Source organism: Streptopelia decaocto (genome assembly GCF_964273445.1).
Source record: "Streptopelia decaocto genome assembly, chromosome: 18".
Taxonomy (NCBI): domain Eukaryota; kingdom Metazoa; phylum Chordata; class Aves; order Columbiformes; family Columbidae; genus Streptopelia; species Streptopelia decaocto.
Genome location: NC_138673.1, coordinates 7342461 through 7359014, shown reverse-complemented (window position 1 = coordinate 7359014; position 16554 = coordinate 7342461). Strand labels below are relative to the sequence as shown.

The following is a 16554-nucleotide window of genomic DNA, read 5'->3' as shown; positions in this document are numbered from 1 at the left end:
ATGGGCATACTTCAGGTGCTGCAAAATGATGAAATAAACTTCTCCCTTTCCCAGTAAAATGCCTCTGGTACCCGCATCACTCAGATCTTTTAATTCGTCTTGATTTAACAACAGCAAGAGTTGTCCAGAATACGTGTAGGGCATGGAAATGGAGACCTGAGCCCCATCCATCCCCCGCTGGTGGTGGGGAGAGAGGGAGAGGAGGAGAACAGCTTCATCCCTGCCTGTTTTGATGCTGAAGAGCTCTCAGTGATTTGAGAAGGGGGCGGGGAGGGAACCAGATGCTCTTAGGAAGTTCATACCGTTGTTAATAATGTAATTCACAGATGGTGGCGAAGGCCTTGAAGAGGCTTTCAGGCAGTACTTATGCTCTGTAACAGACAGATCATCACATAAGGCTTCGCAAATAGAGATGACTTAATCCCAAGGATGAGGCCACCGTGATCTGTTTGATAGTGGCCCTGCAGATCATTGTAACATTTTTAGCCAGTGAAGAGCCTTCAGGATCCCAGGATTGGACAAATTCCTAATTAAATTGTCAGGATAAAATGTCAGTATGGCTTTGAGACTTTTCCTGTGAAAGTGGCTCATATGAAATAAAACCCAAGTTTGTTTGTTCTGCTATGGAAATCAATACAGGCTGTAGAAGTGTGAAAATCAGTTTGTACAGTGCTATCTTACTAAGAGGTGGTTCTGCTTTTATTGGTTGGAGTTGGAAGCAGACCTTGTACGTTTTCTTCTGAATAGCTGTCAGTACTTGTTGACAGCTGAGGAGAAGGATTGGGGATTACACGTTGGTTTGGCTGGAGCGGGTCGAGTGCATCCACCACACACTCTTACCTATAAGCTTTATAGCACATGAACAGACTCCTGGTTTTCAAATGTGCAGAATCAGAAACATTTTAGCTCTAGTCTGTGCAATTAAATTCAAATATTTGTATGTTTGTGACAGCCTTATTGATAAGGACTTCACTGACTGCTGGTCAACTTTTCTATTTGCTGTAAGCCTTGCAACTAGAAGTATATATTAAGGCATTCTGAGCAATACTAGCTCACTTGTCTAGCCCTAGAAATCATGTTTCAGATAACACGAGAACTTTGCTGCTCTATTTTCAAGTGTGGCTCCTCCCTTCCTAAGAGATGTTTCCATAATGGTTTTTATTATTATTCTTAACTTCTTAAAGTTTAAATTGTGTTAGTAAATTGGCTTCTTGTGATGTTCATGAGCCCCGAAGAATGTGCTCCTGTGACTTCAGCCGTGTATCTGCCCGTACCAATGCAGGGATCATGTGTTCTTGTTGGTGTTGCGTTTTGAGCTAAGTAGTGCAGGGGGTGGAAAAAAGGGGGACTATTAGAGGGCTAAGATACCAGAAATTCTCAGACTACTTAATTTGTGACCTTGTTCACTAGTTAAATACAATCCAGGATTTTCTGCCTCTTCCATATTTCACAGAAATGTTTTCTGCAGTAGGAACTGGGGTTTTTTTCTTACTATCCTTTTCTACAAAAACCAACCCTTGGTGAGGGGTGTGTGCTTCAACCAAGAAAGCTGGAAATCACCTACTCTGTTCCACATTTTGCATATATCAGCTGTGGCATCTGGAAAGCAATATTTTTATTACTGCAGTGAAACAAACAAAGTTGAAATGACTGTATGTGTGCCAAGAGTTTACTGTTTCTCCATAAGGGCCAAAGGTTTTGAGCACCAGAAGTGCTGTTACTGAGCCTGTGCACGGCTCCCAGTGCCGCTGTGTGATGTCTGTGTCCCTCCCACCTCTGCACAGGGAAGCTTGGCCCTCCGAGGGCTGAAGACTGACAAGGTCGGACTTCATGTTAGGTTTGTTTTAAGCCATGATTTCAAGCATGAACATCCTTTTATTTAGCTTTAATTTCCTCCCGTAACACCCTGTAATACTGTTTTTCACACACGCATGTGCTGCTACTGCTGTCCAGTGCTCTGTTTCCCCTGCCTTTGGTCCGGCGACCGCTGTTGGATATAAATTGGTGTTCTGAATGGTCTGAGATCAAGTCTTTACAGGAGAGGTGACTGTCAGCTGAAGGTGTTTGGGCCACCGAAGTCCTTGCATGTGGATGCCCTGACAGTAACGCTGCCCATCTTCAGTAGCTTTTGGTTTTCAGCAGATGGGCTGTGCTCTAGTCCACATACTATTAGATTTTTTTGACTTTTAATGTCTGTGTGGGCTAATGCATTTCTTCAGATTTGAATCCAACATCAAAGTAACCCTGGTTTCATTCACTGTTTTATGTATCACCTTTTTTCCTCCAAATGGGATATTTTTTCAGCTCTGACTGTACTATTTGTTGCTTCATAATTTGGGGCTTTTTGCTTGCTCTTCACATTGTTTTAAAAAGAAAAAAACCAAACCACAACCCACACACAAAACTCTGTTTGCTTAGCTCATACAGTATTTCCACTTGGCTCAGAAGATGTGGATCTGTGAGCAGAGGGAATCCTCATTTGGCTGGTCACCCAAGTTTTCTTCAAGAGCATTAGAAGGATCTACAGCTTAAGTTCATCTGAGGGCTGACCTGCTCTGGTTTTAATGGGATTTATTATACATGTACCTTTTGGGTGCTAAGGCTTTGATCTTCAAAATGATCTGTATAAACCTGTTAGCAAAAGCAAAACTGTTGACAGAAAACTGACTCTTCACACTGAATCTGGCCTGTCTTGAGATTATTGTTTTTTGAAATGAAAATAATATGCCTTGTGCCATTGGCATGCAACTTACATGTGGTGTTTGGCTAAGTGTTTGTATTCATCTTCCCTTCTCCGCTCCTCCAATCCCTCTTCTCAGAAAAACACATTGATAAACCCGTGATATTGCGGCTCAGGCTTGGAGAGGGCAGAACAAACCTGGATGTTACAGTTGATGGGTGATTGTTTGTGAGCTTTATGGGTACAGCTGCAATCCGAATGCATGTAAGAGAGATTGGGAGGCTGGTGGATCTTGACCAAACACGAGTGTGTGTTTTTCCTAAAATTGTCTTTGGCTTTCATAAGTGCTTGACAGCATGTAATAATTTGAGCTTTGTTAGCTTAAGAAACCTGGGAGTTCTTGACTTGCTCCAAAACAAGTTCTTGTGAAGCTTCAGCTTTTCAAATACCCGGAAGGGCATCCAGAGGTGCTGGCGGGATGCAGATGTGCATTTGTTATCACTGAGTGAAGGCAGCGCTGGAGAGCGTGGGCAACACGAGCAGGGAAACTGGTGTGTGGATAAGAGATCTGGGTCAGCCTCCTCCAGAGCTGCAGGACACCTGAGATGCTGCACTAGTTGTGTTTAACTTTGGTGACTTCTGTAGCTGTGTTTGTATCTCTGTGAAGATGCAGGTTGAGAGGCCTAGAGGAGAGATGGCCAGTGAATGCAGTGACTTGTTCCATCGGGATTTGGAAAGCCTAGCGACTAGGTGGTCTCTTGAGCTGTGAAGAAAAATGTGGCTTGTCAGTAAGAGAATTCAGTAGCTTTGCTTGCGCTGGGTGTTTGTACATGCAGCCCTCAAATGCCTTGCTGGGTGTAACGCCTTTCCTTTTTTTTTTTTTTTAATAAGTGTACCTATTAATGGAAGCAGAGTGCATAATGTAATCTTAAAATAGCTACTCCGTGAATGCAGAAACATTCCACTTCTGACTAATCGGCCATTCAGAATGAGCATTTAAATATGCACCAGAGTCTGAGCGGCAGCTTTCCAGATCTGCGTGAATGGAGTTAGAAACGTAACGCAGCTCAGAGCTGTGCAGGCATCTTGCTCCTTATTTTGTCGTCTTACACGGAGATAAGCAGGTGTGGGGTAACTGCTGTAGCCTGGGAAGCAGAAGCATATTCTGCTTGCTGTGTCGCTGTGGTTAGACAAGCAAACTGATGGGGTTGTTCATTCTCACTGCCCCTGAGACTGAGGAATTTGGAAGGACTAGGCTGATAAACAGTCCTCAAAACCAGATTTCTGCTACTCTTGGTTGTGAATGACCAGCAGCACAAAGAGCTGATGGTCCGTGTCCTGGCTCCGGTGCCCAGCTGAAGAGCCTGGCAGGCACCAGGGAGCACACGTGCAGCGTTTGCTGCTCCCCAGCGATGTCTGCGGCTCCAGAGCCTCTGGCCCAGTGGGAATAAGACACGCAGATACACGGTGGGGCTGCAGGGGCAGGATCTCTGTGCTCGGTCGGGTCACTGACGGAAAGCATCTCCCAGCTTAAGGCTTTCTCTTGGAACTGCTCGCTGCCTGCCCGGGGGACAGTGCCAGGTTACACAGGACTCCCTCCCAAGGGACAAGTGCCATCGCAAAGGGACACGCTTTCATACAGCCACTTGTCCTCGCTCGCTCTGTGCTATAGCAGGGAGCGGGAAAGACTCTTCTTAGGATTCCTCTGCGTTTTCACTGGTTGTGTTTTGGTTTTCCTGTGGGGCAAATGTACGTTGTAACTGCATTAGACTGTTGATGCCTGGTGCTCATGGTCTGTGTGGCGGCTGTGCTGCCCGCTCCGAGAGCTGCCTCCGCTCTCCTGCCCGGGTTCAGCGCTGAGGGACCTGGCTGGCCCAGATCAGCCAGGCAAAGCCTAAAGAAGTGATTTTTCTTTTGCTGACCAGTGTTGCTTTCCCAAATACCCCTTGGCCTCTGTGACTATAATTGTATAGCCATCTCATTTAGAGCTGACCTCGAAGGCAAGTTCTCTCGTCACAAAAAGAAGGATTTTCACATAAGGGCTTACACTGGTTTAAGGCTGCTTTATCTTAGTATAAACCTGTTTCTAGTTATCTTAAGGCAGAAAGCGACTGGGGGATTTGGATTGGACTGGATGATTGATTCCCGCTGACTTAAACAATCCATAAGGAGTGCCTTTTGCCCTTACCTAGCTAATCTTGATTTCCTTTTCTGGCATAGGCAGTAAGTACTTCTACGTTCTCTCTTGCATCAGGACAAAGGAAGTGCCAGACTCTGAGCGTTGGCTTCTGCAGCTCCGCTCTTCAGGTGGTTATTTATGAAATACACCAGCCAAAGGGAAGGGAGAGTTTTAACTGGATTAACCTCAAGAAGAGAGTGTGGGGATTTAGGGATTAAGGAACCAAAGGCAGCCAGCAATCACTGACTTTGAAGCAGCTGTAAGAGAGCCTGTCTCTATAGACTGGAAATACGGTCCTTCCTTACCTGCATAGTGTTGAGATTGGCAGCATTTTTACCTCTGAGGCATTAGAGAAAGTGCTCTTAGGGATGCGGAGTGTTTTCTTCTCAAACTTGTGTATTGATTGGAAACCGTTCATAATTGTCACCTCTTTAAGAAAAACTCTTGAAGCACTGAGTGCTTTGGTGAGATCTTAAGCCTGGCACTCAGAAGGTGTGTTGGTGGCTGGTTCCGAAACATCTGGTTTCGATAGACCTGTAGCTCTTCTAACTTTGTGCACTCCGCTTTTACACATTCTACCCTTGCCCCGAAGTGTTTCTGTTGTCCCATATATTTTTTCACTGATGCTGTTACACATCCCCTGCAGGGAAAATCCTGGTAGATTACAGGATTGATAGAAAGATTGGGAGGCGCGGGAGAGATCAACAAAAACCTGTTACTAAGGAGACATGAGTTCTAGCATTGTGTCTCTAATGGCCAGTCTGCCGAAGGGGAAACAGATGGTACAAAAGAGACCGGGATTATATAGACAAGTACCACAGGGCCACAACTCTGATGCAGCTATTGAACTTCCAGGGGTCAGGCGAATTCAGTCTGGTGCCAAGACCACTGTGGTTCCTTTGCCTTTGGCACAGCGTTTTTGTCCTGCTGTCATTAAAGGCTGTTCCGGACAGGGGGGGTTTGCATGGGCCATCCCTGCTCCTGGGAATAGCCACGTTTGGCATGGAGAGAGTGAGGGCAAGTGGCTGTATGGAAATGTGTCCCCTTCTGACTGAGTGTTGCTCTACTTCCTTTTCAGAGCCTTTATTTCACAGTGATACTTGCATCCTGAGAAGGGAAAATAACCAAACATAACATTCTGCTTTCGTACAGTTTTTTTCTTCCGTTACTGATGTACACATGTAGGAATGTGACTTCTATCCTGGGAGAATGGGAGGACGGTGGCCGCAGTCGCTCCTGGCTTTTGGCACAGCCTGGCCCGTATTGCAATAGAACGTTGTGCAGAGGTTTAAATTTCAGGGGCTGCGGCCCCTCCTGTGCCTGCTGGCCCTGGGGAGCGTGGAACGACACCGCTGGTCTGGGTGGAGAAATAAGCAAAGGCAGAACTCATCCTGGCCGATGACAGTCAGTGCTGGAGTCACTTTTGCGAGAGACTAATTAAGATCTGCTTTTCTTGTATTTCACTTCCAGGCTCTAGAGAGTTTTGCAGTAAACAGGACACTGATTTGTTAATAAATGGAGAGCGCTAGATGACTACAGTACTGGAATTAATAGCTTGACAGCATTTCTTTTTTCCTTTTCTCTCCTCCCACAGCAATTTGGACTGATACCCAAATAAACAATAACAAATAGATTTTTTGGAGGAGCTGGCTGGGAGAAATAACAAAAGTCAAGGGGCAGTCGTTATGCAACTTTGTTCTGCTCCTATTTGACTCATCCAGAAAACCCTGTTCTACTCCTCAGATTCATTTTCCTTTCTTTTTTTTTGTCCAGCCCTTGTTGGAGGAGGTGTCATTACATTTGCTGCCTTTTTTTGGTCCCTCGGAAACCGCTCAGAGCCGCGGATCTCCAGCTGGCTGTGGGCATGCAGCGCTGTAGGAGTATAGAGTTGTACCGTGGAGAAAGTGTACAAAGAGCCTATAAACCAGCCTGTATCAGGCGACAAAATGGTTCAGCGTGTTCGCTTGAGTTCCAGCAGCATGAGACTTATACCTGGGTGTATTTTTGAAGACGTGAGCGATTCTGAGTAGTTTATAACCATTATGTGTTAGTTTTAGTAGCAGGGGTCCCCTGGCAGAAGTGGGGCAGCCGGGAGCTGTTCTGCGCCCCGGGGAGGGGGGATGTGAACACGGAGTACGCTTCGTACCTTGTGATTCTCTCTGCAGCGTCTTGCCAGGGAATATCTTCAGGCGTTCCTTTCCCTCTGCTCCCCCAAGACTCTGTGTCCTGCATGTACAGCAAGCTGTCCCAGCAATTCCTTTTGAAGTTTTGCCTGAAACACTCGGGGCTTTTTTTCCTTACCCAAACGGAGGCTAGAGGTGAAGAGACTTTCCTGCCAATTCCTCTTCTGATACAGTCTAAACTCCTGCTGTTAAACCTCTCCCAGCCGCTTCTGTTCTAGATCTGTCACTGCGATGGAGCAGAGGCTCCCCGGCTGCGCTCCTGCCTGAATCGGGTTACGCAAGAGCAGCCCGCGAGTGCCAGCACAGATGCTGCTGCGTCCACACCCGCTGTACAATGGGCTTGCTTGGATACTTCTTATTGTTTTTCTCACAAATGCAAGGTAACAATTTGCAACTTATAATTGTATTGCTGAGCACAGATTCAGATTAAGCAATGTTAAGAATTTGAAATATTAATGACTTCCCCTCCATATTGCTTTCTTAGAGGTTGGGTATCGAGGAATTTGAAAAGACTGAGTGTTGCTCTGCTTCCTTTTCAGAGCCTTTATTTCACCTTTTTAAGTGTTAAATAACTCCCCACTTTGAAACATTTTTTCATCCAGAAAATGATTCTTTAATTATTGTTGCAGTAGGCCAAGGGCAATTAGAGTTCACGTAGGTCATGGAGATTTCTGCACTTCTCCTAATTCATCCCCTGTGTCGTACATTTATTACGTCAAGGGCAGATTTGACGGGAGCTCGCGGGGGTTGGATCTCAGAGGAGCTGAGTGGGTGAGAGTCTCTTCTGCCATTCTGCTCCCAGGTTGGAGCCCCTCGGCTTTAAGGGAGAGCGGCTGAGCCCGTGTGGGGTGAAGATGCAGTTTAAATGTGTCTCATAAATGGCTGCATGTGCTTTCCTCTGTGTAGTTTAAGGCAAAGTGTCAAAATAAAAAGCCCCTGCCTGGTTATGCTGCTGCTGACCCTGAATTAGACTTTTATATAGATATAAGCTGTGCTGGTGCAGCTTCATTCTGTAGCTACAGTTATGACATAGATAGGAATGGTATCCAGATAGCTCTATGCTTGTCCCGTTATGGGAATAATATATTTCATATAAGATGCAGGTGAATCTGCATTGCTTTAGTGACCCTACTACACATTCTGGGAAGAGTCAAAGCTCTGGAGTTTAACTTGAGCTGTGTCCCCTGGTTTTAATGGAGATAATCACAGCAGGGATAGAAATGAGGCTGCTGTGAGCGTGCACCATGGTGAACTGGACGCGAACAGGAAGATGGCTGATTGCAAGACAAAGACCCTTCCCTTTGCAGTGTGCCTCCCTTCCTTCCACCCTCCTCCTCCTGAAATAGCCCTTCAGTACAAGCAGCGAAAACCAACCATTTCCATCTTCCAAAAGCACCTTTAGTGGGTTTTGAATGGGAAACTGGCTTACTGCCTTAAACCAGTGTTGTCTGGTCTACGTCCTTATTCCTTGTAAAGCGTAATAGTATCGCTCATGAATGATAAAAGATCATCAGCTGCAGTTCCAGGTCTCCACCTTCTCTGCATATGGCTCATTAGCCTGTTTGCTTTTCAGGCTCCTTCAGCCTTGGTTAGTTCTGGCTGTATTTTTTTTAATCACTGCAGCAGTTGAGGAGACTCTCCCAGCTGGAAACAGGCCCAGGTTCTCAGGTGAAGGTGCCAGCCCAGGGTGAGGAGCTGCACATGGCCCTGCTGCTCCCGGGAGCTCTCGAGGGCACTGGAAGGTTGAGCAAGGTCTGTGGATTAACAGGTAGTGACCGGAGAGAGTCTGAGGTGTGAATGTCCATCCTTTCTAATTGCATAGGGACAATTTAATGGATGTAAATGTGTCACCCTGCATGAATGGATAATGAGCGGCTGCTCATTGCGGTAAGCTGTGGTGCAGGGATTTCGTTTTAATCACAGCCTGTTTGTTGTGTTGAAGCCCTGCCCTGAGATTCACCAGCGTACACACACGTATCTGTGACTTGGTCTCAGTCAAACTATCCCCTTGACGTCAGGAACAGCTCTCAGTATGAAAACTGGAGTTGTGGTGCTTGTGTGTAAACAGCAAGTGAGTTTTCTCACACTTGTCCCATTACCGTAAGCATTTATTATTGTTGTAGGGAAGCAAATGCTTCTAGATTTAAAGATTTACAGTGGACAACTTCATTAGCTTTGCCAAAAAGGAGATTAAGCAGGTATCTTCAAGATGCTGGGAGGCATTAAATCTGGCAAAGCATCATAATTATTTCAAATATCTGCCTTTTCTGTCATAGTTGTGTGATGTTGAAAGGCCTTTGAAAAGTTAGAGGAAAGCTCTGAACAGATAATATATATATATTTTTTTTTTCTTATTGTTGTAAGGTCTAGAGATGATCTGCTACTACACAGGTTTAGAGAGAAGTTATATATAATACTCTTTCGGTGTAGGGGTATTTAATGTGAATATGTATCCGTAATGTTTGTATTATTTTTTTCCCTTGGCTGCGTCCCTGTGATTAAGGCAAAAGCTGTTGTACTGCCCATCGGGCAAGCTTATTTCATTGCAGAAATTCAGTTGACAGTAATCTCCTTTTTAATCTGCTCTTGTGGTGTCGTGTAGCAGGCTGTGTCACACTGGATTTCTCATCCTGACTCTCGTTGTACCAGTTGGAAGCTTCTAATTTTTGTCTTCAAGTGTCTGAGTTTTATTTCTGCAGTTTTCAGCGAGGCCCAATCTAAACAAGGTTTGCATAAATCTCTCGGCTCCAGCAGGAAGATGAAAGCTTGCAGAAGGAACTTGTTCTTTTCTCTCTCTAGAGCAGGAGTGCATTGTCTTTGACCTAAATATACCAATTACTGACACAGCAAAGTGATAGAGAAAACAATCCAGAAGGAATGCCAGCCTCGGAATGAACGCTCGGCTACAGACAGCTATTGCTTGTGTGGAACCTCAAACACAGAAGAACCGCGAGGAGGAAAACAGTGTTCATTCAAAACACTTCATGCAAATAGCAATGGGTGAGGGCGAAACGGCTGGAGAAAGCTGCTTGTTTACCCCGTATCCCTGTAGCTTTGCAGAGGTAGCAGCGCCATGCAAAACACAGCGCAGTTCCACCGCTTCCCATTGGCAGCCTAGTTTGCTCAGCTTTTATGTCAGACTTAAAGGCTTCCTGATAGCAGCTTCTATTTTTAAAAAGCGTGTGATGGCAAATGTAAGTATTCAAAAGGTGCCTATGAGCTCTAGGGAGCTTTCTGGAGCATGCTAGGTGATTTTAATTAGTTTCATAATTTCTAATAATGGGGAAGGTTAACCATCTCCAGAGACCAAATATTCTGAAGTGAACTGGTTTTCAGTTCAGCTTTGAGACCTGTCCTCGTATGTGAGTACTTGTGTATTGCTGCCAAGAAGGTGGTTTCCATAAAATGCCGAATAAATAGGTTCCTACAAACTGCTGCAGATTTCTGGTTGTCTTTGTTCTCCACTTGCAGCTGTGGAACTTGTAAGCTCTGGCTGCCTATTTGTTGGTGGTCAAATCACCCTTTTTAGTACCAAACCGGTACTAGACACAGGCTGGAAATGGTACGCGGTACCGTTCCACATCCCCCTGGAAGCTCTAGCTGGTGGATTTGTGTGTAGTCTTGGACTTCTTGCAAGAAAAAGGGGAACCTTTTATCACCCCAGGTTTTGGAGTCAGCCCTTGTTTCTCTTACCAGCCAGAGTGTTGTTGCTGGCACTTCAGCCTTACTGCAAATGCAGTATGTGTGGGCTTTTTGCTAGCACAGTTTATTTAAGAGATTGATACAACTCAGACTACTGTATGAAAGTCTCTCTGCTACAGAAATATGTCATAGATATTTGGCAATCTGACTCGAACATTTGTCTTACTTTGTTCCAGCAGATGATTTGAGATTATTGATAGGACCAGCCTTGTGCAGGGTCTACTGTTGAATAAGCATCTGTCAACTATTTCATCTTGGAAGGTGTTGAAATTCAGTTCTGTGTGATCATGTCAAGGTCCTTTGGACTTCACAGGCCTCTATTCATTTGCTTCTTTGGGCACCTAATGCCAGTCCCGTGCAGATGTCAGATACCCCAGGGCATCTCTCATGTCACCATGTGCCTGTGTCAAGAGTTGAGCCCTAAGGAATCTGAAGTGGATGCTCTTATCTGTAGGTGAGTTGTGTTGCATTAGAGGAGAGGCTGTGGCTGCAGTCAGGCCACCTTCTCTGCAATACTCAACCACGCTGGGTTACCCACACGTTGGGTAATAGCGGAGGGAGGGTGGTTTTTGGACTGGCTTGCTCAATACTTGCTGACACACAAGGAGAACTCTCGTAGGGAGCAGCTTGCAACTCGCTGCATGGCTGTAACCTAAAGAAAGATACACTGGAGAATCGGTGGAGTGTTTGCATGGTTTAACAACTGGATCTCTGCCTGGATGCACAACCTCTGATGTGACTGAAGCAGCTGCCTTCTCCCCAGGAAAGGTCATGTTCAGCTCAGAAGCGCTTAGTGTGTGTTTGAACAACTGGATGGGATCTGGCCAAGGAAGAGTGGGCAGAGAACTAGAAGATTGCTCATTTAATTACAAGCCTTTTCTTTGTGGTGCCTCCTTTGAGACTGGGTCCAGAGTTGTTCACATGATGGTGGCTTGATAATGTTAAGTGAAAAGCCTCTCTGATGGCATGGCTACGGCTGAATCTTGCTGCAGGTTTGGGGAGATCTATATTAACTAAGTTTCTGTTGTATAGATAAGAAGCTGCCGGTTGCACTTCACTAGGAGAGGTGAAAAAGCTTCAAGTTCTTTGTCTCATGTAGTTTCTCACAAAATAGCTTCTGCATTCCTACTCTTGCACAAGGCCTCTCTGCCCCTGCTAATAAGGATCTTTTTAACAAAGAACAATACTGACTTTGAAAATTAAGAGCTTCATGAAATGACAGTAGTTTCACATCCATCTCTTGGTTCTGCCTTCCCATGAGGAATTCAGGATCACTCACTGCTGGGGGTTGTTGTGCAGAGGATTCCTGTGAAAGGGAAAAGTGTACAGAACACTGAAAATAATGAAGTTGCCCATCCAAAAAGCAACACCCAGCCAGGATTTAGAAAATGGAGAAGGGAAAAGTTCTGTAGTGTCTGAAGTGTGTATGTCACAGCTATGAGCAAAACGTTGACTTGTGAGATGAGAACTGGAATCTTTGTCCTGTCCAAATTGTCAGTGCTCTCTCAATAGCGACGGCTGTGACCTCTCAGCTTCTGATAAAAGCACTTCCCAGGCATTGTCTATACAGTCGGGTATGTTGGCATAGAGTCATATGTAGCAACCACTTATCAAATTGGAATCTCTTTTAAGGTTTGAAAGATATATTTTTAGGGTGTAGCCTGTGTGAAATGTTCCTTGGTGAATAGAAATGTAGTGAATGTGAGATGCATGACTTGTGCTAATAATCATATCTCTTACAGTAAAAGAACTTGCTGTGATGTTCCTGATGTTAAATACAGGCAGACAGCTCCAGTCTGTCTACGTAAGAATGCAGATTGAATCTTGTTTATCATTACATCAGTCTGCAAAAAGGAGATTTGTAGGAGCAGAATTGTTTGCGTGACATGGAGTGACTCCCATTGTATAGAACAGAATAGCACTCAAAAATGTCTCTCCTCTCCCTTGCCCTTTTGATGACAGATAGTTGGCAGCGGATCAAAGAACAAACAGGATTAATGTTTTGCATATTCTGTCCTACATGGCCTGAAAGGAGCAGAGATGGAATTTTTCATCTTTCACTTTAAACGGCATTTAATATCGTGGCCTAGTTTAGAGCTATGCGACTCATTCCTTCCATTTCCCCCGAGGCCTCTGTTTCTGGTCAAGGAAAGCAGGGCAGGACTCCCTCTGGAGCTCATCAGTGCTGCTCGGCTTCCTCCGCCTGGCGGGCTGCTGGAGAGGCTGCTCCGAGCACCAGCAATCGGCAATCGCTGCTGTCTCTCGCGCTTATTGCTGTGGTTGTAGCACGGGGAACCCATGGCAAGATTCAGGGTTCTTGCTACCTCCAGTACTAAGGGTCACTGTCACGGGTCATGTCTCCAAATGGCTGGTTTCGGTGCCCAAGGATGCTGTTCAAGCGTGTTTCTTCTCCAAGTGCGAACTGCCTTCTCAAAGATGTCCTCAGGAAGGGATGTTTCCAGATGTTGATCCACTTTTTGGCTGATGAATAGTTGCACGGGCAGCAGTGCCTCCTCCTCTTTGGAAATGAGCTGAAAATGGCCGGAAAACGTGAAGGTGCTTGTTTTAGTTGTTGTGTCAATATTGGAGTCATTTCCTTCACCGCAGCTTGCACTTGACCATGCGTTGGACACTTCTTCTCTGTCCTGCCCTCCCCTCTAGTGGGGTGACTTGTCATTGCAGCTTAGTTTTGGCTGATGGTTACTAAGGTTTTTGTGATGTTTCACAACTGCGGAATTACATGGTGACCAGAACGAAGTGCAGAGGACTGTAGGACAGGTGCGGTATACACTGGATGGTGACACAGATTTATGGAAGAGGCGAAATAGTAGTGGTGGGATATGCGAAATATGGAATACTGAATGCCCTCTGTCCGTGAGAAGGTGTGGATGCATTTGCAAAGGAAATAGTTGATGGGGTGAAGATGATTCAGGTATCTAAATCAGATCACTTTGTAACTACCAGGACAAAATATGAGCCGCAGGGAAGCCGTAGGCTGCAGGCCCGTCAAAGTTGCTGGTGAGAGGAGGAGGAGGAGGAGGCTACTGAAGGTGAGAGAAGGTTGGTTTTGTTCCAGGTACTGGCGATGGATCTCTTGCTCAAATTGCACTTGTTTACAGTTCTGTAATACATGTGTTTCTCACACGAATCTGCTACATTTATGCCTAATATTAAAAAGATCCTGTAAGAGCTTCAGCAGAGACAGGTGGGAAGGGGCTGGGCCCTGTCTGGCCTGTCCACACTGAGCTCTCAAGGGCTGAATTGTGAGTGGAGCTGAGATAATAATGATCTGTGTATTTCAGGATCTTCCCCTGTCATTTGTGGAACTCTGGCTATGGCGTACCAGGCTTGCCACTTGCTGTGACAAGGATTTTTTTGGCATGTGAAAATGACCATTCATTATAATACTAAAAATGTTTGCATAGCTCAGGTTTCTGAACAGCGCAATAGAGATTTCAAGTGCTCTTTCAGTTGTTTTAGCTTACTGTGGGTTTGAGGAACTTGTTCTCTAGCCAAATACATGCTTTTGAGCTGTTTTGACTTACTCAAAAACCCCATCATGTCTTTAGCTACCCTGCATGTAATGAAACCTCTTCCTCTTCCCTCTGGGCTCTTCCTCTTGCTCCCCCAAGTCAACTTTTTGTGTCAACCCGCAAGGAACTCACCAGAGCTTATGCTTGGGCAGGATCTAAGAAGTTCCAGCTATAACAAACACGCCCATAGAAGTTAATGGTGTTTTCAGAAGGACTTGAGATAAATAATTTGTTCAACAGAATCCAACTGCACACCTGATGCTGGATTCCAGTTTCTTGTTTTGCTGATCTCCTTTAGGACATTTAGCACAGCAGGTCCTTAAGGTGATGCAGCATCCCGAATGAAAGGTGTTGTGGTTCTAGTGTCTTTCTTAGGCTCGAGCTTGTCGTCCCCATCTAACACCAACACCCGAATGCTGTGAGGCTGCTGCATTGGGTCCTGCACCCCGAAGCAGTGGGATGGGTTTGGGGATCGGGCAAAGCCAAGTGATGGGAACTGTGGTGCTGGTGTCTTTCTCAGTTTAATCAAGCTGATGATAGTTCACTGAGTTGACCCTTCAAAGATCTGAGTCCTCATCCTGCAGGTCTTGTATAGAAGAGAAAGGAACAGAGTATCCAGCAGGAGTCTCTGCATTTAACTCTGTATTAAAAAGGGAACCGAACATGAGCTTTGCATGCAAGAAGCACAGAGAATGTAGTTCAAAAGATTCTCAGGGAAAAAAAAATCATCTGTTTATATGGTTATCTTAGAGAAACTTAACTTTTCCGTTCCTCCCCTTTTCTGAGCTTGACGCTTTAATGTGTTCGTGTCTGTAGGTTTTGTATATGTGTCTATTCCAGAATGTCTCCGTCTCCCATTGCTCCCCTTGCTCTCCTGCCCGTATCCAGCCAGTGCCTGGCGGTGCATATGTAAATGTACTCTGAAGTGGAGTTAATTGCCGAGATCTCTCTGTTGAGGTTATTGCTTTGGGCCTTAGTAGGAAAGCCTAGGAAAATTCCACAGCATATTAGAAATTGTGTGTGTTAGTTTTGCATCCAAAGCAGCATAATGTGTCAAATTTCCACTTTCTAGTCTACCTGCGCTCACCCAGTCCTATTTGGCACGGTTATTACTTGCTGGTTTTGTGGATTCTTACACTTGATTGCTGACACTGGACTATGAATTAATATGATCTATATAAAGGTAATAAAAAAAAACAGAGTTTCTTTGCCCAGAAGTAAAATATGTGTTTGGCTCTTGGCCTGCCTTGTTTGGCAGGGTCATGGGAAGTCCATGCAGAAGCACGTTAAATCCTGCAGTGGCAAAAATTCTTGTAATGTAGAGTATTTAAAGAGGTTTGGAGAGAACATGAAGTGACAGCTGAGCAGAAAGTGAGTTCCTGCGCAGTGACAGCCACATGCAGCAGGGAGAGCCTGAGTTTCTTCTGCCTTCTGCAATCAAACCACTGAAACGCGAGTCTTTGGATTCTGCATATATTAAAGAATATTAACTTTTTTCTCCTTTCCTATGTATGCAGGAGGCAGACAGTGGGGAAGAAGAATGCCGGTCCCAGCCCAGAAGGTAAGATTGTCACTTGAGGCTCGTAGGAGTCCTCGAGGATGCCTTTCTGTGGGAAATGCTCCACAGGGGGGTTTGTTGTTGTTCTGGCATGTTCGGCGAACATGCAGCATTTTCTGCCTGTTGTTAATGTTGAAGAACCGTCTTATGTGTACCTTAATGAAAAATATATTTCACTATGACCTAAATGATGTTCCCAGTAAAAGGGTTGCTGCAGCAGGAAACAGGAAAAGTCAGATTACACACTAAATATATATATGTATGTATGTATGTATGTATGTATGTATGTATGTATGAGCTCTTTGGCTGTTAAAATTCTTCTCTTAATGTTCTTTGTGTCACTAGGTAACAACAGAAGCCATAAGTTCTAGTATTTAAACAAAATTTGGGCTTTGGGGCCAACTTGGATGAATCTGCAAAAGCAAAAGCTGTCCTGCTTGCACATTCCCGTTATTTCAGTGTAGTCTCGTGATTGTGTGGCCCGGGAAGGTGACTGGTCTGTTTCCTTCAGTCTTCTACCCTTAAATGATGATTGAAGAATGGCTATTTCTTCATTTTACAGTTTTCATGACTGAGAGGAAAGCTGGAAAGCACAATTCCCAAAGGCTCAAGCTGAACTCAGCTAAACTCTGATTTTTAATTTCACTCTTAGCCTTCCAGCAATCACAAGATCAACTCATGACTTGATCTCAATATACATAATGTATTGGAGGGGATGG

At 45.0% G+C, this 16554-nt stretch overlaps 1 protein-coding gene across 1 annotated transcript in view; it reads left to right on the top strand.

Moving 5' to 3' along the window:
• The window catches only part of SSH2 (slingshot protein phosphatase 2), an 85557-nt gene that overhangs the window by 12780 nt on the left and 56223 nt on the right, over positions 1-16554 (top strand). Inside the window, exon 2 of the mRNA XM_082068234.1 lies at positions 15795-15838. Within this exon, the coding sequence (XP_081924360.1) occupies positions 15795-15838 (44 nt within the window). The remainder of the gene's footprint in view (positions 1-15794; positions 15839-16554) is intronic.